The sequence below is a fragment of the Ceratotherium simum genome, chromosome 12 (assembly GCF_057802395.1).
Source record: "Ceratotherium simum simum isolate JZ-2026a chromosome 12, ASM5780239v1, whole genome shotgun sequence".
Taxonomy (NCBI): Eukaryota; Metazoa; Chordata; class Mammalia; order Perissodactyla; family Rhinocerotidae; genus Ceratotherium; species Ceratotherium simum.
In genome coordinates this window covers 21,213,851-21,239,949 of record NC_141911.1, presented here as the reverse complement: position 1 = coordinate 21,239,949, position 26,099 = coordinate 21,213,851, and the positions used below count along the sequence as shown (strand labels likewise).

The 26,099-nt window shown below is 34.7% G+C and overlaps 1 protein-coding gene across 1 annotated transcript in view; it reads left to right on the top strand.

Moving 5' to 3' along the window:
* The window catches only part of TLL1 (tolloid like 1), a 196,513-nt gene that overhangs the window by 69,993 nt on the left and 100,421 nt on the right, over nucleotides 1–26,099 (top strand). Inside the window, exons 2-5 of the mRNA XM_004433468.3 lie at nucleotides 17,151–17,261; nucleotides 21,296–21,376; nucleotides 22,875–23,027; nucleotides 23,854–23,971. Coding sequence (XP_004433525.1) covers nucleotides 17,151–17,261; nucleotides 21,296–21,376; nucleotides 22,875–23,027; nucleotides 23,854–23,971 — 463 coding nt within the window. The remainder of the gene's footprint in view (nucleotides 1–17,150; nucleotides 17,262–21,295; nucleotides 21,377–22,874; nucleotides 23,028–23,853; nucleotides 23,972–26,099) is intronic.

Below are 26,099 nucleotides of genomic sequence, written 5' to 3'. Positions count from 1 at the left end.
AAGACCGACCCTGAGCTAATATCTATTGCCAATCCTCCTCCTTTCTTTTTTTCCCCCTTTTTCTCCCCAAAGCCCCAGTAGATAGTTGTATGTCGTAGTTACACATCCTGCTAGTTGCTGTATGTGGGACATCGCTTCAGCATGGCCCGACAAGTGGTGCGTTAGTGCGCGACCGGGATCTGAACCTGGGCCGCCAGTAGTGGAGCGTGCGCACTTAACTGCTAAGCCACAGGGCCAGCCCCTATGAGTGCTTTACTTGCCTTCGGTCTCAGGGTTCTGTTTGCAGAGCAAGAATTTTTATTTATTTGTACATGTCTTTTCTTTCAGAACACAGAACTTCTAAACAAGAAGCGTATATCTACATTTCTGAAGTTGTTTTGACTGTTTTTGAAGAAATATTACATTGGTAGCCATCACATAGTTAACCTAAAGGACTCATGTGCTTCTAATAGTAAATAAACTGCTTCTAGGCCAGAGGATTTCAAAGTACACTTTTTCTGTGCCCAGTTCCAATTCTGAATTCTCACCCCACCTTGCTAATTTATCAGTTCCTTGCGTTGGAACATAGACAAGGGATGCAAATGGTGAGAAACACTGTTTTTTCACTGCTCTTCAGGAAAGAGGTTATCAATTTCAGGCTCAGTCTTTACTCTTTCGGGCTCTGTTTTAGAGGACCATTATTTGCCAAAATAATTGTGTTAAATACATGATTATTAAAAGGAACATGGAAGTATTGGCTCTCTCAGAAAAATCTAAGCCAGTTTAGCCACATTGATGGCTTAAAAGGGGGAGACGGTGAGTTTTGTTTCGACAGTATTTTTTAAGAAAAAAGATTCAAATTCTAATGTTTTCTACCAAAATGTCATTTTTTCAAACCATGAGATTGGAATTGTTATAGTCGTTCATCTCTTAAATTAAAAGTCAGAGGTTTTCCCTCCATGTGACTGTAGCCATAGTTAGGATGAGCTACATAGGGAACTATGATACCTTGGGTCAAAGAAATATCAATTGTGGTTTTGGAAACTACTTTCATTGCTGCCTAGGTGGTGAAAAGAAAGAATATAAATGTGTATGTGTAAAGCCTTGGAGAACCTGGAAGTGTTTTGAGCTTGGCAAAATCAAATTTCACTTTGAGACACTTCATGTTTAGCAAAACTCAAAACATATTTGAGAATTGCTTTCTCCCTTAAGTTTATACTTCTGGGTATTTTAAGCAATATTTTTGTTTCTGATTCATTTCCAATATTTTATGAGAGATTTCTGTTGCCCATGGGACCTTCTTCTTTGAACTTGGGAATTTTGCCTTGCCTGTATTAAATTGTGTTCTATCTAGTCCAGAATGCCTGAGTTCAGTTGAAAATTTTAATTTGTCCCTTAATCCTTGGCCAAATATCTTCAGTCATTCCCAGTATGTTTGTGTTTAATTATATTGAAATACTTAGTCTATTCTATCATTGCATATGTAGTTTTACCTTTATTATCGTGTTTCAGTGGATATTCATTTAGCAAGAGTTCAGGACCCTAAGCCATTAAACATCAAGATCGTCTATAACTTTTATTCAGTAGAGTTGGAGTGCATAACATCGTAAGTATTTATATATATACATTTTAAAAAAATGCTGCATATATGTTGCATATATTCTAACAGGGTCCAAATTCAACAATTCTAGTTCTAAACCAAGTTCTGAGAAAAATATGTGAAAAATATCCTTGAATGGATTCAAGTTGTGATAGCAGAGTGTGTCATAAATTGGTTGTTTTTTTGTTATTATTTTAGAGATGACCTAACAGAAATTACTCAGTCTCTTTTTCTCTTCCTTTCGTGGATGTGTGGCATTCTTGATGTCATGAAAATAACCTATAGAGCACAAGTTCAGAATTATTAATCACTGTACTTAGGAGGACTATTTCATATTAAAATGCTGAAAACATTAACAGATCCTTTGAAGAATTTTGTTTTGTATATTTTATTATCACTAGGGCACATTCTTATCATATAAAGTTTATGAGAAGTTGCTATTCTTAGATAGAGTTTTACTCTGTGTGACATCTTATGTGTAGTTTCACAGGAATCTACAGTTCCCACACAGATTTTCATTCTGCATAACTCTAAGGGAATTCATTAATATTAAACACACAGGCTAAGAAAGATTCCGAATGTCTCATTACCTTACAGGATGTACACAGTGAACTTTTAATGAGTATTCCAAGGCCATAGAAGACCACTCTTTTGAATAAAAAATAAAATTAAAAAAATTTTAGTTTCTGCTTTTGCCAATTAATATTTATAATTAGATAATTTTTATAATTACTACTTTTGTGCTTACAGATGCTCTATACTAGAAGTGAGTTATTTTAAAAATACTGTAAACATTGCTATTTTCTTAAGGAATCTTCCTTTCTTTCATTTCTAAATGTACAAAAGAATGAACACAAACGTACATGTTCACGATGGCTTTGGAAATGATCCAGTGGGAATTCACTACAGTGGATCCTACAGTAACAGAAATATGACTAAATATAGTATTCTTAAGCAGGTAAATTCTTTGAGACATTTAAAGTATATTAGAGCATATTACTTTCCATGCTCAATCTTTATTCTCTCCGGTAAGTGGAAGCTGTAGGAGGAGGTTGAATTTAAATCTTTTTTCTTCATAGAAGGCACAAGAATGCTAACATTTAAAACAGACATTATTCTTTTGATTGTGTGTGACTGGCCTCCAAGAATATTTACCTTTACTTTTTTACCTATTCAAAATTCCTATTCTAAAGTATGCTTCTTAAAAATATAATTAACACATTATTTAAGTGATTATAATTATTCTATTTTAAAGAATAAATAGTATTTATAAAATTGAATTGGTTAACTGATGATCCAGTATCTATCATGTGCAACAGAAATTGGAATTCTTGAGTTTTTTTTCTCCCCAAGGTCACACCCTGTGGGTTGGCAGTATTAGATTCTCCTTGGCGAGTCTAGATGGCTTATCTTACCCAGTGGTGTCATCCGCACCCACATCCCCGAGGCTCTAAGCCACTGCTTACCATGCCTTTCTCAGGCCATGGCTGCTGCATTTACAGTCGAAGTTGGTTAAGAAAGTATTATGAGGTGCTCAAGGGGATCACCTGCTGACAAACATATTCTTCCATTCCCTGGTGTGTAACAGCAGCTCCACTTCCTCTGATGATCAGGATCAATTATGCTGTCAGGATGGTGACCCCTTATCTTACCTGCTGGTCCCTTGGCACAAAAAGCCCAAAATGCCCAGGCAGCAGTCATAGTTTAAAGTTCAGTGGGATTCTTGCCTTATCTTCTGATGGAGAAGCTCTTTCTTTGTGGACCAGGATCTCTAAGTGCTCAGTCTAGAGCTGTGGGGGATGTGGGCAGCTGAGAGTGATGGTAATAGTACCACTTCTGCTTCCCTCTCTTGGCTTTTTATTGTGACACGAGGCCACACCCAGCCTTTAAGAATTTGTTAATTTTAGATATTTTCTCTTTATCCAATTTTAAGGGGCTACTTCTTTCTCTCATGCTCTGTTTCCAACAGTCCTCAAAATGTCTGTGTATGGTTATCTGAGGAAATAGCTATAGGCCTCTGTGGAAAGGCTGAAGAATCATTATCATATATTCTTTTCATGGTGTTATGGGGTCCTTCTTCTTGGAAGCTGATCCCTCCTTCACTATATGGGTTCCAGGTCTGAAAACTGGCTCACATCCTGAAGCTCATTGAGGTATTTTTTGGGAGGTGGGAGGTACCACTCTCAATCTTCTGATCATCCAGCTTTCATATTTTTGGTTGTACACATTGAATAATACCCTTGGTTGGCTGCCCATCTATTTTGCCCCTTTTCTGCCATGTTCTATTAACTATCTCATAACTCTCTGAGGGTCAGTGTTCCTGCATGTGACTAAAGCCTCACCATGCATTATGATAATTGCCTCCCCCTGGCTTGTGGCAATTGCCCATCATCCTATGACCTCTATTTTTTGGGGATTCTGTCATACCCATTGTTGTCTGCGAGCTCAGTTCTGTAACATCATCTTCTGCCATCAGTTTTGGCTTTCAGAGGATTATCACTTCTTTGTGATATTGGCTCTTCTTTCTCTGGTGTGTTCCTTATAGCTTTGGTAAAAGGTGTATCTTCAGGGTCCTTCTATAGTATCATCGTCGGGTGGGTTTTCTAGCTGAGCATAGTTTGTTCATTCAAGCATATTTACTTCTCTGAGCCTCTTAATACCTCTGACATGACAATTCTGATATTTCTCTCTCACTTAAGGTAGGTCAGTGCTTTATCCTAATAGCACGTTTGCATCATCTTCCGGTGTTCTTTCAAGGGTGTGAAAACCTGTATCCCAGGATAGTGCTTCCAGATGAATAAACTCTTTTATATAGCTTCACGTTCCGCCCTTAGATTTGAGTCCTTGAGTACTCTCTGGGTTCCTCCAGGTACAGGCTAGGTTCTATAGATCCGTTTGGATATAGTCCCTTGCTTCCCATTTTAGGCCCAACTCATCTTGGTCAGGTTATATTGTGATTTAACCTGAGTTATTGGGTTAGTGGCCAGAAAGGGAAGTGAGGGCAAATCTTGAGGGGTGCACGTTGTCTTTCAGGGTAGAGTCACTACATCATCTTTAAATAAGGGGAGAACACTAGTCCTAATAGGACTTTTTCACACTCGGAACTTTTAAAGAAATCTGGAGATTCAAGATTTTCAGCTGCTTCAACCCATGTTTCTTCATTCCATGTGTCAGGGTACCATTATTTCCCAAGTAGAACCTAACTTTGGTATAGCTGACCTGCTGAGATTGGGAGGATAGCCCTTCCTTAGAGATCTATAACTCTTAGGATTTGGTCCTGGACCTCTTCTTTAACTTTCTCTGCCATCAGGCTGTAGATGAGAGCATTTTTATACGCTCATGAGAAGACTTTATGGCTTTCACCCGTAGCTTGCAATTACTGATTAATTGCTCTCAGTCTTTTGTTAACATTTAACAGACATCAATGGAGTTTAGCATTAGTCACCTAATTTGCTGTCCTTAGAGTTACTCTTTCCCCTATATTGCACAAGACCTGATACATTACACCAGCATTCCCTTGTATAGTCTACCATCACTACAGGAGAAAGATTTAACAATTATGCTATTACCTTATGCCGGAGGCTATTTGTGTTCCACCTACAACCAATGATGAAGTTCTCATTGCCACTGAAAAATCTCCACTGCCAAAATCTCATTTTAGTGCCTGCTTATGTGTACCAATATTGGCAGTAAATGCCACAGGTCGGGTTGCTGGGGAAGGAGACTGTGGTGGAGATTAGTATGTGGCAGTTTATCAGGGAGAATTATTGGCTCACCACTTGTGAAAGGGAAGGGAAGGAAGCGAGACTGGGCAGAGGAAGATATTGGGCTGTAAGTCTTGAAGGTCTCAGACAAATCTGGAGCTCTGATGCTAGCTTGACCTATCAGAGATGTCCCAAGTTAGATTGAGGGGACTATACCTTATATACTCTCCTCTACCAGTCATTGGATGCTGGCTACCTACAGGAAGTGGGTTTGGCTATGAATGAGGCAAGTCTTCACCCAAAAGGGCTGACAGGTGAAGTCTTTCAGGCAGCAACCTTTCCAGCATCTGGGGATAAATTCTTCAAACGAGGTGGGATCTGGGCAGCCCATCAAAGCATCCTCTAAAGACCACCATGGAAAAGACTCTCCCAGCCTGCTCCGTATTTACAGGGGCGGTGGAGGCAGGAAACATGTAGACTACTGTTAAGAAAGAAAAAAAATCTACCCTTAAATATAATACCATGCCCAGACACTTTATAAATAATTTCTGCCAACTATTTAAGGAACAGATAATCCCATTCTTACACAAATTGTCTGAGTGACTACAAAGGAAATAATGTCTGCCAGCTCATTTTATGAGGTTACTGTAACTTTGATTCTAAAACTAGACTATAAAAATAAGTGAAAAAATATTATTGGCCAATCTGTTTTATAAATCAAAATCCTAAAATTCAAATAGGAACATAAGAGCTGCTATAACCAGATAGAATATCTGCCAAAACCCTTTAGCTAAAAGCACAGACAGTGCTAAAATATTAGAAGGCTTCCCTTTAAAAGTTGTAAGACAGATATTCCTGCTATCACTGCTTATTTTCAATATTAACATTTTAGGAATTTTATAAAACAAAAAAAGAAGTTTACACACAAATGTACATGCATGCATACACACACATACACTGGAACTGGAAAGAACGAACATAGCTTATCACTTTCAGTTGATAGAATTGTCTTCATAGGAAATGCAAGAGAACTATTGGAGCCAATGGAAATATTCAACATCTCTGATGACTATGGGATCAAAATGTAAAAATTATTTTCTTACTTACAAGGAACACCTAGAAAATATAATTTAAAACATTGGTATTTATTATAATAACAAAATCTGAATGTTTACCTAGAAATAAATTCAACAAGGCATATATATGATCTTTATGAAGAAAAAGTTATACCTTTATGGGAAGAGGCAAATAAAATTAAAATAAGCTGAAATATGATCATAAATGTGCAAACTAAATATTTTAAAAATGACTGTTTTTTTCTACATTAATTTATAGAGTCAATGCAATTCTAGTCAAAATCTCATTAGAACTTTTCTTGTAGCTTGACTGCCTGCTTCTAAAATTCATATGGAAAATCACTGCTGAGAACAACTGAGCAAATTTTGAAAATTTAGGATGGGAATTAATCGTATTAGATATAAAGATTCATCATAAAGAGGTTCTTATCAATACTGCAGGTATTAAAGACTAACATACTGATGAAACAGAATAGAGGGTCTCGATATATGACAGAGGTGGCATTGTAGATATTTGGAAAAGGTTGGCCATTCTTTTTTATTTTTTTATTTTTTGCTGAGGAAGATTCACCCTGAACTAACATCTGTTGCAAATCTTCCTCTTTTTTATGTGAGCCATGGCCACAGCATGACCACTGACAGACGAGTGGTGTGGTTCTGTGCTGGGAAATAAACCTGGGCCCCCTAAGCAGAGTGCTCTGAGCTTTAACCAGTAGACCATGGGGGCTGGCCCAGGATGGCCATTCTTTACAGAAAAAATAGTTCAATGTAGACTAAAGACATACAAGTGTAAAGTAGGTTTTAGAATTTTAAGGGAATATAGGAAACTCTTTTTATGACCTCAGAAAAAGATGTGTTGCTTAGATATGACTCAAAAGCACAAAACATAAAGGAAAAGGGTTACAACATTTATTTTGTTAAAATTAAATGCATTTATTTAAGTTGAGTATATTTAATAAACTGTACCCACTATGAACCAGAAACTACTGTAATGAGAGAAAATTAGTATCCAGAGTATATAAGGAGCACCTATAATCAATAAACATAGGACAAACCTTCCAAAGAAAAACCGTCCCAAAGAATGGGAATGGAAAATTCACAAAAGAGGAAGAGTTCCAAGTATGTGTGTATGAATACCCAGTCTCACTAGTTATCAGGCAATGTGGTTTTTTTTGTGTGTGTGTGTGCTGAGGAAGATCCACCCTGAGCTAACATCTGTTGCCAGTCTTCCTCTTTTTGTATGTGGGCCACCGCCACAGCAGGGCCACTGATGAGTGGTGTAGGTTCGTGCCTGGGAACCAAACCCTGGCCGCTGAAGTGGAGTGTGTTGAACTTAACCACTAGGCCACTGGGGCTGGCCCAGGCAATGCATTTTTTAAAATCCATTTCTTTTTATACATATGTTTGTAAAATAAATGAGTTGATTTCCTAGCATCCTCCAAAGGTGTTCAATTGTTTTTTTGGTATTATTAGTGAACTAATGGACTTAAACATATTTGATAATGTGTTTCAATCCAATCATTTATTATCCTTATCAATGCTCAAATTGTCCCATTTTTGGCCAGTGGGAGCTGATTGAATTGTTCCTGAATTCTTTAACACAATGCTTTAATCTTTGGCAGGCTTGTTGCTCTCTGGTATTATAATATATTCGAGGTTCATCTTATTCATTTCCTACCTCAGACCTAGAATCAGTCATTTTTTTCAAAGAATTCTGATTTCTTTACTGGGAAATTTTTCTGGAACCTAGTGGTGTTTATTACCACTGTGTTGGCCATCCGTTTTTTCTAGGCTATTTATTGGTTGGAGATAGGAAATATGTGTATATATTATTTTTATTATATTAAAAATTAAAAGATTATTTTATTATTAATTATTATTTTTTGAACTTCTATTTTGTGCCTGATATTGTGCTAGGTACTGGGAATTCAAAAATAACCCCAAATCCCTTTCCTTAATGGATTAATAATTTAGTACATCATAGTGTGGTACTATAGTTAACTATGCTGTATTGTATATTTGAAAAGTGCTAAGAGAGTAGATTTTGAAAGTCCTCATCACACAAAAAAATTTATAACTATTTGAGGTGATGGATGTGTTATCTAACCTTATCATGATAATCATTTTGCAATATTGATGTATATAAAATCACTACGTTGTACACCTTAAATTTACACAATGTTACATGTCAATTTTATCTCAATAAAGCTGGAAAAAAATAATTTAGCACATTAGGTAGGCACTTTTAGCAACCATTCAAAGAAAATTTTAAATTGACTATTTAGCCTTCTATTTTCCTATTTTACCATTCAAAAAATTACAGTAGGCTCAAGAACTTGAGGGCTCCTTTGAATCATTGCAAGGAATATTAAAAATAGATTTCACTGCTAGAATTAGTCACATCATCCTAGCAACTGCTCCCAGAGTATCTGGTTTTACCAGTTCTGTGCCTTTAGCTCTAACTACCATAATCCTGAGTATCTCGGAGTGACAGTCCATCATTACAATTGGCTGCATACTTGAGTTACTTTCTTCTCTGAGACCATGGCTGTAACAGTCATTCATTTGCTTTTTCACAAGAAACTACTAATGAAATTCAAGAAAAAATGGATTTTAAACATTGGTTTTTAAACATATTATTCTTTTGGGGGGCTTCATTATTTATGACCTTACTTTTCATTTTTTAGACATTGGTTGGTTTTATAAGCTTCCAATGACTTCATTAAAGTAAATTGATATATAGGTTTTTTTCCAATTGCATTATTTTGCTCAATATTAAATATATAATTTTTGTTTGTGATACACATTTGGTAGTTTTTTTTTAACTTCTAAGTTATTTTCTTTTTACAATTAATTCATCAGTAATATTACAGAGAAATTGGGGGATTTAATGGCCAATTTTCTAATTTATATCTATTAGCTAAAACTTACCAGTCCAGTTCTAAGTACTTAAATTAAAAAAATGACATAATTAAGGACTATAATTTCCTGGTATTTATAAAGATTTTATTTACTTAATATGCATGTGTTTCTTTTCTATTTCAACATTGATTTTCTTCTGCCTTATTATCTCAAGGCTTGAAACATTACTAGCAGATTACTCAATAACGTTAATATTGCAAGTAGATAATAAGCAGAGTCTTTGGTGGCTTTGTCCCTTCCAGTATGCAAGTTATGATGAACTCTATTTTCCTTTAGTAAGTACTCCCTTTGTAGATCATTTCCATTTTTCAATCAAGTACATTATTTCTATATGCCAGTGCAGGTAACATCCTTGTTTCTGCAAATCTAAAAGGAAAGTGACCACCTATTTCTTTATTTCCCATATGAGACCTTTATGTGGTTAAAATGGGTCACCAGCATGACCTCAAATTGAAGTTTTTAGACAGATAATGCTTCCGACTGAGAATCTAGTAACTCTAACAGATGACCTAAAGTCAGTGATAATAAACTTCTACATCAAGTAAAGGGTAGATATTATAATACAAGAGGCAATAAGGAATGGTAAGTTTTTAAAAAAGTAAATTCTGTCAGGAGATTAGTAATATCCTAGAATTTTCTAAGGCTCAAATGAGGTAATGTTGATGAAGTTACATTATTAATATTAAGCACCACCCATTTGATATTAGTATCAGTTACTGACACTTGATGGAATTTTTAAGGAAAAGTTTAAAACATTGTAAATGATATTGACAGGATATTTCACAGATCTTTCAATTTTTTGCTTGTTTTGTAGTAAATAAAATTCCTTTTAATTATCTTCCCAATTGTTTAAGATCTCTCAGACTATGAAGAGAAGAAACAGAAGTCAAGTTTTTAGGATGTGGAGTCAAGTTTTTAGGATTTCAGTGAGTTTTTAAATGTTGTAAAGTTTATTTCATTGAGCACATGTTTTGTGGGTTGTGTGGTGGGGAATATTAACGAAAAAAAAGACTCCAGCCTTTGACTTGTGACCAAGAGGAAATCTTTTACAAAGATGCAACATTTTCTCTCTTAGCCCATCATAACAGTAGACTACATAAAAATGGAAAAAAGTGGGAAAAAAGATTCTTCTGTTTGAGTGAAGAGGTGACCAGCCAGTGGGTAAAACATCACTAGAATATTGAAAATAGCAAATTTGCATGAACAGTCTCACTACCAGGAAGACATCAAGATTTACTCCAAGAGCTGGTGTCAAGATTTAGAAAGTAAACAAACTTAATTTAAAAAGACGTATCAGAGTTGACTCCTACACTGTTCGCAAATGTAAATAATTACAGGCCTAAGGGAAGAAAAAAGCAAGTGTTTGCTCTGTTGTTACAAGATGTATGATGTGGGAAATATAAATAAACTAAATGTGGTAGTGGTTGATTACATATTCATTATTCAAGAAGTATAAGAATGACAGTTTTTAAAAACTTACAAACTACAGTAATTCACTTTATTAAAGCTTGTGACAGAAAATGTTAAGCCGTAAACAAAAAAAGTTTCAATATTTGTTTTTACATTTCTTGATCAAAGTTCTTTTCTGTCAATGTTCTCTTTTGAGGCAAAGAGTTTGAAATGAATATTTGTGGTATGGGTGATATTTTAAAAATGTCCTGAGAAATCCTATCCATGGGCATTGTGGGCTATAAATGCAGATTGATATTGTATTTCAATGGATCTTTTGTTATGGGAAACATTTTGTTTTCTGACTTAAAAAGAAAGATATGTTTATTTGAAAATTTAACCTTTAATCATATCCATAATGTAAAATTGCATTTGAAACAGAAAAAGAAAGATTTAAAAAAGACAACTTGCTGCTTGTGTTCTGTGTTCAGAATCTGTTGATAATCGAGATTCATCTTGAAACTCATTAATATCATGAAAAATGACTTTATCATCAAATGTCTCCGTGTTCTGGAGGAATATTCCTTGCTCTAGCATGGTGTATATGTATATGTGTATGTATATGCATATGTTTATTTGTTTTGCATTTCAGATTCAACGTTTGATTTTGCATTGAGATTATACTGTGTTTTCTGGTTCAGGAAACAATTGAAAAAGATTGTTTAACTCAAACAGCAGGCCAGTGTGTTTTTTTTGGTGTGTGTATGTGAGGAAGATTAGCTCTGAGCTAACATCCGATGCCAATCTTCCTCTTTTTGCTGAGGAAGACTGGCCCTGGGCGAACATCCATGCCCATCTTCCTCTACTTTATGTGTGCGACACCTGCACAGCATGGCTTGATAAGTGGTGTGTTGGTCCGTGCCCGGGATCCAAACCTGCAAACCCTGGGCTGCTAAAGTGGAGCATGCAAACTTAACCACTACACCACTGGGCCAGCCCCAGCAGTCCTGTGTTCTTTGAAGCGACCTCTAAATTTGGAGTATGTTTGGACAGTTTTTTTTTATTATTATTATCATTGATCCAAACAGCATCTAGCTTTTTATATTGTACCACACCCCCTTTCTCTAAAAAATCTGTTCTTGGTAGATAAAAGAATCTTGTTTTAAAGTATTTAAAGATACTTGTATTTAAAGATAATAGTCATGTTACCCAGAGGTACTTTTCAATCCAGTTTATGAGGGAAGGAAATAAACCATTTAATTAATTCGTCATTTGTACTTCCTGCATGCACACTTTTTAATTGTAGATTGGATGACTTTGTTCAGTTTATGTGATAGTACATGGTAGAAGTGAAAATGCAGATTTTTGAAAAAAACTATAAAATATTTTAAATAAAACATTACATGGGATACGTTCTTATGAACAACCACTAAAATAGACTGCAAATACTTTCTTTTTATTATTACAAGTTTAAGAAAGAAATGTACTACATGAAAAAAATTCTTATCCTTATTTTTTTTTTGAGGAGTCTTTCTCAGAGTCTATATAAAAATATACCCGTGATTTTTTTTTTGTATTGTATCAAGAGCTTTTAAAATTTTAGTTAATTGTTTCTCAAACTTGGAACTTACATTAACTTTCATGTGTGTAATTTTGGAGGAAAAAGTTATTCGGTGAATACAAAATGCCATCAGAAAATTATTTTCTCTTTTAAATAGTGTGACATTGTCTCCAAAATGTATGTATTAGAACTTTTGCCAAATCTTACTTTTCCTTGGGAATTTGCATGGTGGTTGTCAATCATGTAAAAATAGTTGACTTTTGAGCCTTCACTGTTGCCCTTGTCTGAGGAAATTTTCACTAGGCCTTTATTGTAGGCTAGAGCAGCCAAAGCAGCCTTGTCAGGCCTTCACATGACATCATTCTTCCTCCCTAAATCCAATGTCAATAAAAACAGAAAGTTTAAACTGTATATGGAAAAAGTGTAATAAGCAATTGCTCTTGGCTATTGTCGAATCTTTGAGCTATCTCTCCAAATCCCATAAATCTCAAGATAACTGATCTGTTATTTCAGTCATGTATTTCCTGAGCATATCAGTGTGGTGCTAGAAAAAAAGGGACACATTTCCCATAACTACACTTAGTAATATATACGACTGGAATAAAAAAAGACAGCTGCCTTTTAATTGATTTTTCTTTTTTTAAAGTAGATAGCAGTAGTCCACTCTAGATTGAAAGGATTTGAAATATTCATTCTTTGCAATGGTCCAATATCTAGTATTTTGGGTCTTAAGGCAAATTTGTGAAGTATGTAGCATGCCTAGCCTCATTTTGTTATACACAACTTATACCTCAATCCATGGTATTTTCTCATTCGCCTAGCCTCATTTTGTTATACACAACTTATACCTCAATCCATGGTATTTTCTCATTCACATTTTTTTGTGCCTTAAAACATATACTGAGGACCTACTTTATGTCAGGCACTCTGTCAGTGAGGGCTTAAAGAGGAGCAACACATGCTTCCTGTGGTCAGTATTTTCAAAATTAGATTGAGGAATCGGAGAGTTGGAAACATTATGAGATCTTATGTGTTGGCCTGTTACAGAGAGGCGTGGGCAAGAGATGGCAGCAGAGGAGACACCTAACTGGGGTAGCTGGGGAGCGGGGGTTTCTGAGAGGACTTTCTTTAGGTAATGCCTGAGGAGACTCTATCATTTTGTCTATTCCAGTGTGCTGTCAAATAGTAACCAGCTGTCAAATATCTTCACATTAATTCAAGTAAATATGTTTATTTTCTTGAGGGTATTTTGTTTGCAAGTATTTTCTCCCAAGTAGACTGAAAGGCTTTGCTTTTGGCAAAAGTAGTGGTTCTTCATGTGATCCCTCCTGACAGTCTACTGTGGACCTCTCCCCTGCAGAACATGTGGTGACTGTGTTTATAAACTCATACATATTTTTTGCATACAGCTTTTAGGAAATCACAGACTCAAAGCCCCCTTAAAACTGCTTCCTGGACCCCAGCTTCTAAAGATCACTGGGGAATCGGGAAGTGGGTGGAAAAGATGTCATTTAAAATTAGGATGTAGGGAATCACAATCTTGGATTGCTTATTCTCACCATAGACTCTTTGATAAAATGTGTTTACTCTGCCTACGACAATAAAAGCACTCTGTCTTGGCCTCCGATTAAAAAAATTGTTTTTGTAGTACAATGAATGCAGATAGCCTTCACGAGAAAAACAAAACCTGTGGTTTTCCACGTTGTCTCAAAACTGTTCTTCTTGACATTCTGTTTTGGCCTATTGGTTAGCTCCACCCCATTTTTGACCATAGGAATTCAAGCAGAATTCCAAACAGTAGTAAATATTCTAATGGAGCTTGGGCGTTTCTCTGGTATTGTCATCTATAACCAGTTTCCCATATTGCTTTTGGTTCTGATAGCACTAACCTCAGATCACGGTATTAAATGGGGCTAATGAGTGATAATTCACACTTTCAAAACTGATCATCTCTAATTTTAGTTTTTTGATGCAAAATAAATAGAAAATACTGAAGAGAGAGAAAAACAAAACTCCAAAGTGGACTTGAGAATTACAAACACCACAGAGCCTAAATGACAAATATATGTTAGATTATAATGCAAATTCTAAATCCATATTAATATAAATTATCATGGTCCAGCTTGCTGTACCAATGCAAAAATAAACTATATTAGCATCCAGCAATAGGACACTTAGATTTAAGTAGAAGATGAGTTAAGGAAACCTTCAAATGTGTGCAATATTAAGAAAGAAATTGTGCATTTTAAACTAAGCGATAGGTTGAAAATTCTAAGATGTCTATTTTTTTCTGTTGATAATATCAAAATTTAAAGATATATATGGACTACAGTGTACCAAATCTGCACATAAATGACTTGGCTTGCTAACTCACAGCAGTTTTGAGCTTGCTCTCAAAGAAAGATTTGGTTTTCTGTTGAAGCAATTCATGGCATATTCAGTACCAGAAAGCTATTCTGAAGCTATTAGTTCAGAAAAAATAACCATAAATAAAAAATGGGATTATGTACTCCTGCACTGTTTCGTCTCCTTTGAAAAATCATCTAGCCTTTTCTTCTCCCCAGAAGTAATGTTTTTGCTTCTGTGAAGTGTTATATCCTTGGACTGTTGATCTGTGTTTGATAATCCATCAAGACGTGAATCCTATTACATGTGAAAAGTTGTTACAAGAAATTAAAAATATGAAATATTTGTTTTATTTTATTCATACTCCTTTTACTATATAAATGCTGCACTGACAAACTACACTTTGTTTGGTTACATGCCTCAGTTTTCAAGTGAACTAGATGATTCAGAGAGGAGTAAAAGTTTATTCTTGCAGAAAAAAAAATAATACTAATAAAGATGATGACGATAATTATTTGTAATAATGGGAGCTGGTTAAAATGTAGGCTCTGAGGCCTCCCTCCAGACCTCCTAAATCAGAGTCTACATTTTAACCAGATCCGCTGTGATTCCTATGCAAATTAATGTTAGAAATCACTGTTCTAGTGTCTCTAGTTCCCCCCAGCACAGAGCCAGAAAGGAAGAGCCAGGCTTGGAGTCGCTGCCAGTCAATACCCACAACTGTTTGCATAGTAAATAGACGTGCTGGAAGTTTTAAATAACTAGCAAACTTGGTAAATACCTTAGAGTAGCATAAAATCTTGGAAAAAAAAGAAGCAGTGCAAAATTTATTTTCCTGAAAACTAACAAGACTTTTATATAATGGACAAAATATTTTATTTAGGCAGGCCATCTATTTCTCGGGATGTCTGGCTTTAGGGGCAGCGGGCATCAGCGGTTTCTACTGCATGAAGCTGAGTAGAGTCTGGATTCAATTTCAGGCACCAAGACCAGCCTCTTAGCCAGTAAATGGTTCTACAGACTTTTCATTACTTTGTCCCTATGATAGTAAAAGATAGTCGGCATCTCTACTTCTACAGACTGCCATTCCATTGGCAGTAGGGCAGGAGAGAGAGGTAGATGAGAGAATTCTAATTCTAATGAAGATTTTTTCTTATATTGAACTGACAACCTACCTTGAACTAATTTCTATTTTCTCACTTGCTGGATTTACACATAAATCTAGCCGCTTCTTATCTCATGTCAGTTTTGTATGAGGGAACTAAACTGAGTAAATAATTTTATATGGTAAAGTTTTGATCAAAGCCTAAAGCCTTGTATAGCTTTCAGAATTGAAGTTGAAATTTCATAAGTTAACTAACTATATTAACTAGTTCTTTATAGGTTAAATTCATAAATATTAAGATTTGAATCCAGTAAAAGTGATTTGAAAAGCATGAATTTTGTCACTTTCTACATTTTTAATGTATTTTCCTCCTCTCCCTTTTGGTTTTGCAGAAGAAATATCTGAAGACAATTTTAAAAGAGAAAATTTGTAAACCTGTATCAAGACACAAATATCCCAGAATTTCCAAGGCCTTTGTCAATGTTTTACTATCTCATGACAGTTTATTCTCTCTCTAAAGTTTGCTATGTTTCCTAAAGGTTTTATATTTTGACATCTGACAGTACTAAGGGCTTGATTTAGTCTAGTTTTGGACTCAAATAAACAAGGGGACCATTTTTTTTAATGCTAATATATACTTCCAACCTTAAAAGAGAAATTCACATACTGGTTATAAAAGAATTCTCCCTTTTTTTCACAAGGGTTTATAGAGCTTTGCTTTATTAAGTTGCATGAAAGGCTGGGTATAAAAGATAGAGTCAGAGAGTTTCCAGGATTTAGGGTAATGATTTTGAAGCACCTGAAAATACGGACCATGTCTTATTTGTCGTCAAAGATCAAAGACCTAGGACCTAGTCATTGCCTAAATAAATATTGACTTAAATATTGCTTTTGGTAGTTATGTGTACGTTTTATAAAGACTCAGAGGCAATGTCATCTTTAGAGAAAGTGCATTATAATTCTATAAAAATGTGATGAAGTTGCTATGACAGCACAGTATTCTATTGTCTTAATTGCACCTTGCTTTATAAAGTTACCGTAGCACATGGTTTAGTTGCTCCTCTCTCTCCTTCTTCCTGTCAGTGAAGACCTGTTGCTGCTCACAAGCATCCACTGTAAATATGGACGTTCTTATGAGATTTTCACTTTTTTGGAAATAGCCATGATGGCCAAATTCTCTTTCCTTAGAACCCCGCATAAATCACTGACTGTTTCATTCAAAGAAATGACTTTCCTCCCCTTTCCTCAAACGTCATAGTAAAAAAATGTGGGTCATACCCTTTTCCAGGTGGCTCATATTATACTGTAACAGGTCCAAGATATTCAGTTACAATTACTTTATGAAATATCTGTCTGTCTCTATATGGACCACATTTCCATGTTTTCAGCAATATTTTTCTAATTAACTATGTTTGCATTGATTTTACTCTTAAATATTTTACATTTTAATTGAACTTTTCTTTTTTAGCTGTGTTTTGGGGTGATATTGCCTTAGATGATGAAGACTTAAATATCTTTCAAATTGATAGGACAATTGACCTTACACAGAACCCTTTTGGAAAACTTGGACATACCACAGGTACAGTTGATTATTTGATTCAATTGGTGTTCATGTTCCAGAAAATATACTCTTGAAATGCTATAAGGACTCATTTTTAATGTCCTACTGATCAACTTTGATTTTCTGGATACAGATGAGCCTATTTGGAAATGTAGGTTTTGTTCATAGTTTTCATTTCATTAATTAATTTATTTAACAAACATGTTGTAGTGTTTACCATGTGCCAGGCCTGGTTTAAGTGCTTTGCAGATATTAACTCTTTGAATCCTCATGACAACCCCCTGAGAGTAGCTACTAATATAACTGTGATTGACAAGTGAGGAGATTGAGGTTTAGAAGGTTATATAGTTTGCCTATTGTCACATAGCCAGGAAGCAGCTGAATCAGGACCGAAATTCACTTGTGAGCAAGGCCAAATTTCGTACTCTTACTCATTATGTTAGGTTGCCTCCAATTTGGATATTGAGTTGTAATATGTCAATTATTCTTAGAGTAATTGTAAACAAACATTTATAAAAATTAATATATCTTTATCTATCCATCTATAATTTTTATGAAAACCCAGAAGAAAATTTCAATTTCAGTTGTTTGAACATGTTTGAATTATGCCTCTATGAGACTTGTAATATTTAACATGTTATTTGCATTCTCATTTAAATTTTTTTTTTTTTTTTTTTTTTTTGTGAGGAGGACCAGCCCTGAGCTAACATCCAATGCCAATCCTCCTCTTTTTTGCTGAGGAGTACTGGCCCTGGGCTAACATCCGTGCCCATCTTCCTCTACTTTATATGGGACGCCGCCACAGCATGGCTTGACAAGCAGTGCATCGGTGCACACCCGGGAACCGAACCGGCGAACCCTGGGCTGCCGCAGCAGAGCGCACGCACTTAACCGCTTGTGCCACCGGGCCGGCCCTCATTTAAAAATATTTTTAATTAAAATTTAGAAATTCTTTATATCGTTTTGATACTGTTTTTGTTCTGTATTTTATTTTGGAGAAAAATTGCAAGGTTAAAAAGTTAAAATTTCTTTTTGTAATTATAGTTAAAAATTCATTTGGTCATGCTTTTTGATTTCATTGAATCTCCCTTCATGTCCAATACTATTTTTATTTTCTTCTTCTATTCCATGGAAAATAAAATATATAGTTCCTTTTTGGTATTTAGCAGACAAATACATTATAGACTGAAGACTTTTTGCTGTGAATTAATATCTTCCTTTGCCCAATTTACATTTCTTTGTAACTTTAAAAAAAAATTATTTTATCGAGGTCATATTGGCTTATTTTTGTAACTTTTTATTGTGATATATTTCAAATATATGGAAAAGTTGATAGGATAGTGCAAGAAACACAATACACTGGTATTCCCACCTCTGAGATTCAACAATTGTTAATGGTTTTCCATATTTACTCTGTGTGTCTATACACATATATGCATAAATGTGTATAAAACAACATTTTGAAATTAATTGCTGACAACATAGCACTTTATATTAAGTGAGTTTGTATGCACTTTATAAGGACATTATTCTATATAATCAAAATACTGTTATCATGTCTAAGAAATTTATATAAGATAATAAAACCTAAGGAATTTATTTAAAATAATAACACACACTACTTAAAAAAATAGTATGCTTTGGCCTTTGTTATATGTGGTGACAGTGTTTTCTGAAACATATACCAAATATGGGAAGAAAAGTTTGCTTTGCAGTGTAATCATAGATAGTACATTCCTGTAGGATACGTTAATTGACAGACTCTCCAGTTGCTATCTCACACATAACACAGCCACAGAGACAATGCATCCTGGACAAGAGAACAGTGATACAACTCAGCAAAATCCTAGATTTATCATGTTACATTTATCAGTTTTATTAAAATTTTCCTTGGCTTCAAGCTTTATTCAGATCATTTCTTTAATCCATCGTCCCTCCATGGTTTTGAGGGTATTCATTTTCCGTAATTTAAAATTTTTTAATACTATTTAATTTTGTCATTTCATTTATAGTTAAGCTCTGAAATAGTAATAACTGGAGGAAAAAAATACCATTATTTTAGATAAATAGCATAAAATAGATTATACCATCAATCATAAAAAACATTTATTCTAAATATATATGTGAAAGGTACACACATTTGAAAGTAACTTGTACTGTTTAATTTCAAACACTGTAAATGTATCCTATATTTTATTTTTTTCTTACTCTATCTTTTCCCTTTCTTGTTAGCTTGTGCCAGATTGACTATATTTCTCATTTCCTATTTTAAACTGTATAGTTTTTCCCACAAATATTTATGTAGTTTGTATATTTTCATTTTGTTTTTAGAATCTGTGAAATAACTACTTATTTTATGAATTTTTTTCTATTTTAATGAAATTCCTGCACATAATTTTATTTCAATTACTATAAAAATTATTCAAAATTGCTAAATATTACATTATTAAAAACATTATTGTCTTTAATAGTCTTGAAACATTGTTTTTTAAAATTCTAATAATTACTTTTATTCCTATAATTACTTTAATATTAACTAAGACGTTTCTTTTTTTTCTCATAATTAGCCTCCTTCTAAATTATTTATGTGTGTTTCAGGCCCACCTAATATGACATATAATTGTTACATAATGGTCATTTCAAACACATAAATGCCATCCTTTAAAAATGTTTCTAGTAACTGCTTAGGAATGAATACATTTAAGTATTACCTAATCTTTCTAAAATGTTCGATGAAAAAATTTCAAAAATTTTTCTCCAGGGGCACAGCAAAAATGTGACCATGTAATGCAAATAATTAAGCAGATTATTAGTCAGTGAACAAGCACTCTAACTTATGTGCCTTATAAGGACTTAATTGATTTTTCCTATAAGAAGTTTATATGGTAATAATTTTTATTATTGTTTTTGTTATTTATTAGCTTCTATCTAAGTAATTAAGTTTCAGTATTAATTTCAAAGGGGAAAAAAAGATATTGGAAGGAAATAGTTCAAAGTTCAAGAACAGTTTGTTGTCTTCATGGATTTCTGGTCCTATTTTATTGTCTTAGCCTAAACAGACTCATGAACCATGGGCATGCTTAGTGGTACAAATTCATCTGCACTTGCTCTGATGTCATTAGTGGCTAGATGGGTTGTTTGCTCACTGATACCTCTTTATCATTCATCTATTAAACATTCAGGAGAAGGCAAAATAGGAGATAAAATTGGGACAACATATTATTAAAGCCCTGAGATGAGAATCAGAGGATGTGGATTTTCATCAAATCCTCTGCTTTCTGACTTATGGCAGGAATCTACTTTTTCTAGACTTTGTTGATAAAATTGCAAGAAGACCTACTTCCTTATCCCGACCCTCTCCTCTATCTTTTGAGCTACAAAATTCATTACATCTATTTTTATAAATTTTTCAAATTACATAGTATAACAATGTATTTTGCAGCTGAACATCCTTTTGGATTCTTACCTTGTGACATTTTTCTAATTATGTGTTATTGTTTTTTATAAATTATAGAAACTAATTTTCAAAATGTATTTGAATATATTATAAAATATATGTTTTTAGAAATATTTCAAAATTGATCAAAGCTTTGGAGCAAAACTCTCACTACACTTTGGCTCTTCTAATGTTTTTATTTCCATTTGCTGATTTGGCATCTGAAAATATTCAGTTTTCACTGGGGAAATAGCTGGAATGCAGTCAACAGGGCAGAACAACTTGCTGTCATCCTGCTCAACACCATATGGTGTCAAGGTCACAGTGAAGAAAAATTTTTCAGATTATCAATAGATGACTCGATTGTCATAATGTCCAAATAAAGTCATTTAGATTGCTCTCTGGATCTCTCCCACCCCCTTACTTTGAGTTACCAAAATTTGCTGTAGAATTTTTACTCTCTTCAAAAATTCATGGATATTCATAATTCTAACACACTAAGACCATATAAAAGAAGATGTCCAAAGGGGAATCAATGTGGCCTATTTCTATTGTTTATTTCCAAGAACTTTACGTACAGTGAGTTTAACTTAACTATTTTCTTTTACTCTTTAAGGTGGACTTGGAGACCATGGTATGTCAAAGAAACGAGGGGCCCTCTACCAACTTATAGACAGGATACGAAGACTTGGCTCTGGTATATCAATGTTTAAAGTTGCAGAGGCTTGACTTGATGGACCGTAAATATTATACTCATAGCAGTTCAGTTTGCCATTGTGATGCAAAATATGTAAAGGATGTACACTGAGAAAGAGTCTTTTATTCATTTTCATTTTGTTAGTTGATGTTATATTAAATTTTTTAGAATTTAATTTGGGTCAATTGAAATGTTTCTTTAACTTATTTTCAGCTTCTCCTTATAAAAATGTATTAGGTGTTTATTTTATTGTTGATATTTATTTCCATTAAATTTGGTATTACACTAAAGTGCTTTTATCAAGCATGGAACTACATCAATTTTAATCATATCAAAAAATATCATGGCTGTTTGTTTTGAAATAAAATCCGCTTAAAGTAAATTAAGAAACTGATTTGTTAGATTAAAAAATAGTTTAAAATGTTTTTGACCCTCCAAAAAATATGTAGAGAAAGACATTCAGAAAAACTGCTTTTGGTTTCATAATTAGTCAATATTTATAGTGTTGAATTTATTAACCACTATTTGTAGATTTTAGAGTTTTTTATAAAGTCTTCTATTTGAAGTTTATATCCTAACATCCTTTAAATTAATGGATTATTAATTAAATATTTGAAAGTGCCTACTTTCAAGGAATAATTTTCTCAAGCAAAGATGCTTTGTTCTAGGACATTAAAAAGGTAGACATTTTAGGGACATGGGAATGGGGGCATAGATTCAATATTTGTTGTGTCTGAAGTATATTCTAGTGGTAGGACATTTGTATCAACAGTGATAGATGAATGAGAAAGAATAATCATGCATATTTGGGAACAACAAAAATATTGTGAAAGGCCACCAGGAAAATTAATGACTACAGACTTGAAAGCTGCTCCAAAATAGACTGCATTTTATGTTGGCCTGTTCGCTTTGTGTACTGATCTCTAAATCATGCTATATACTTGGGTTGAACCCAGAAGAAATTGGAGTGGATAGCCCATTGTCCCAGAAGGCTGAGACCATATCTGTTTTAACCTTATTGTGTATACATTCTCTACAGTGTAATGTTCATAACTTTTGGCTGTACTACAGAATATCAATCCTGATTTAAAGGATTAGGGATTTAGCAGGATTAAGAAGAGTTTTGAATATCAAACAACGTCTATTTTATCGTCTAGTGGTGGATTGGTAGTGATCTAGTAAATTTGAATTACATAAAATGATTTTTCTGTGGCCTACAAGTTTGCCTGACTTACTATTCACTATAAACTCTTGTATGGAAATTCATCAAAATTTGCTCATGGAGCATTAAGAAATAGTATTTTGACATGAAATATTCAAATATTTTAATGTGTTTTAAAGTATGTAATATAAGTGAAGTTTTTCTTTAATACATTTTGACTTCAGGCATATTTATACAAATATGTAAATAAGACATTTTAACTTTTGTCCTTTAAGAGGTAAATGATTCTCTGACCGAGGACTTCTGTTTCACAGAATGTTTTAAATGTCACTACAGGCTTGGAGCAAAACAACACAGTGAAGGGAAAAGTACCTCTAAAATTCTCAGGGCAAAATGAGAAAAATCGAGTTCCCAGAGCTGCTACATCAAGAACTGAAAGAATATGGCCTGGAGGCGTTATTCCTTATGTTATAGGAGGCAACTTCACTGGTAAGATATTCCCAGAGTGTCTATTCTGATAAATAATAATGATACAATTATCTTACATGGTACATCATATCATACAGTATATATTTTTATAGAATATTAATATATAAAACATAGCATTCTGGGGCTGGCCCCGTGGCATAGTGTTTAAGTTTGCATGTGCTGCTGCAGTGGCCCAGGATTCACAGGTTCAGCTCCCGGGCGCGGACCTACATGCCGCTCATCAAGCCATACTGTGGCTGTGTCCTGCATACAAAATAGAAGAAGACTGGCACAGATGTTAGCTCAGGGACCATCTTCCTCAAGCAAAAAGAGGAAGATTGGCAACAGATGTTAACTCCAGGCCAATCTTCCTCACTAAAAAAAACCCAACCAACCAAATAAAAAAAAACACACAGCATTCTCTCAAACTTGAGAAATACTCCACTCACCTCCGTCGTTACTTTAGAATGTCTTTGAAATTGAAAACTATTTTCAGTCTTGAGTTCTAAGAGTCTAAAATACTGCTCTGGTTTTTAAACTGAGTTTCAAAGGTACCCATTAAATCCAGAAGCTGGTTTCTCTTCAACGGATAGGAAGAATGTTTAAGTCCCATTTATAGAGTTTTGTAGACACGTATTTGTAGAGATAGTCAGCTTGAACCTTCTGATTATGAGGTGAGTGTCCATTCTTAACAATGATGTATTTGTGGTGCTCTAGGCTAGTGTTCTTTGGTTGATGATAGTGGTGGCGTCTGAACTGCCCAGCTACACTCTGGAGGGAGGAGCCAGCATGCAGCACCCCTCCCTGGGCCGGACACTGTTTTATTAACGTTACGCCATTTTTCCAGGCAGCCAGCGAGCCATGTTCAAGCAGGCCATGAGGCACTGGGAAAAGCACACGTGTGTGACTTTCATTGAAAGAAGTGATGAAGAGAGTTACATTGTATTCACGTATAGGCCTTGTGGGTAAGTAGAACCAGGGAATGACTTAAGTAAGTTTAGAAGGGAAAAAAAAATCCATAGGTAGGAATCATTTCTCAATATTTGCTTAGTGTATTTTGCCCATCAGAAAGTGTGAATTTTACATAAGAAAATGTTATATTTTAAATTAATATATTTATATTTTAAATAAATATATTCTTTGGTCACAGACCTTCCCGCATCTACCCCAAGTGTGTTCCTCCACCGCCTTGGCCACTTTTCCTTGTGTTCTAAGTATAACAGTGGCATTACCAACGTCCCACTCACCTGGGTTAGAAACTTCAGTATCATTGTCTAGCGATTCTGTTGTGTTGCCTCTAAAATCTATGCAGTAAGTTTCTATTGATATTCACTTTGTCTTTTGGTTTCCACCTCTATCCCATGTCAGTGCCCTGATCCATTCGTGTCTTTTGTCATCTCACACCTGCTCTATTCCAATTGCTCTCCTGTCTTGCCTCACCAATTCACTGCTGCTAGAATTATCTTCAAAAAATGCTGGCCAGAGCAAGTTATCACACTTTTTGAGATTCTTCAGTGTTTCCTCCTACAGTGGTGTTTTCTAGATTTGCTTCTTACAGGATGATAACAAATACTCTTTCTAAAACTATTCTGTAAGTAGCAAAAACGCTGTGCTAAATTTCAATAGGTATTTCTACAGCAATGTGCTAATGAACATTATTAATATTGAACCAGTTGAAAGGAATACAGTGTTTTCTAAACTTATTTAGAAAGGGAACATCCATCCCGCCCTTTTAAAAGTGAAGAATTTACATCAGTATCCCAGAACACATTTTGGGAAATGCTAGCCTGAGAATAAAATCCAAATTCCTTGCTATAACATTTAAGGAATGCCGTGAACTTACCACAGCTACCATCTGCAGCTCCTTCTGCCACCACATCTCTCCACAAGCCCCATCATCCAGCCAAGTCGCAGAACGAGCAGCTCACCAAGCAACGCTGGACACTTGAAAAGACGTTTCATTGTGAAAGTTTTCAAACATCTCTCCCCTGTCTTTCTAGTTAATTGGAACTTATATTTAAATATTTTGTTAAATTCAGCTTGAATTTTTGGTTGTTTGTTCGCTAAGGATACTTAATAGGGTGTGCTGTCTACTTGACATGATGTCACATCGGGAGGCACACGTGTCTGGACCTCCCGCTTTAGAGATGCTATGAATGATCAGTGGATTCAAGTGGTGATAGCCAGGTCCCTCAATTGTAAAAGTCCCATCATTGCAAAATCGTGATTTTCCAACGCTATTCCTTTATTTATTCTACATTTATTGGCTGAGATTCTTCTGTAAAGAAGAGTTTTCTGTAATCAGCTATAGCAGTTTGAATGCCCTGTAGTATAGTTCATATAGGGGAGTAATAATAAGTGCTTAATTCCTTTGGAGGAAGTTGTTCTTGCCCTAATGACATGTACTTTTTCAGGGAAAAATATATATATTTCATTAGGTATTGGAGGGAGGGATTAAGTCGTCTGGCTTGGTTCTTCAATATTTTCCTAGAACATGTAATTTAATTTAAAAAGGGATGGATTTTATCAAAAAGTCAAGAAATAACAAGTGTTGGTGAGGATGTGGAGAAAAGGGAACCCTGGTGCACTGTTAGAGGCAATGTAAATTGGTGCAGCCACTGTGGAAAACAGTATGGGGGTTCCTAAAAAAATTAAAATAGAACTACCACATGTTCCAGCAATTCCACTTCAGGGTATTTATCTGAATGAAATGAAAACACTAACTTGAAAAGATATATGCACCCCCGTGTTCATTGCAGCATTAGCCAAGATATGGAAGCAACCTAATTGTCCAGTGATGGATGAATGGATAAATAAATATGCTATGTATATACAGTGGAATATTATTCAGCCATAAAAAGAGGGAAATCTGGCCATTTGTGACAACATGGATGGACCTTGACTTGAGGGCGTTATGCTAAGTGAAATAAGTAAGACAGGGAAAGACAAATACCGTTTGATCTTACTTATATGTGGAATCTAAAAAAACACCAAAACTCATAGATACAGAGAACAGATTGGTGGTTGCCAGAGGCAGGGGTGGTGGGTATAGGAAATGTGTGAAGGTGGTCAAAAGGTACAAACTTCCAGTTA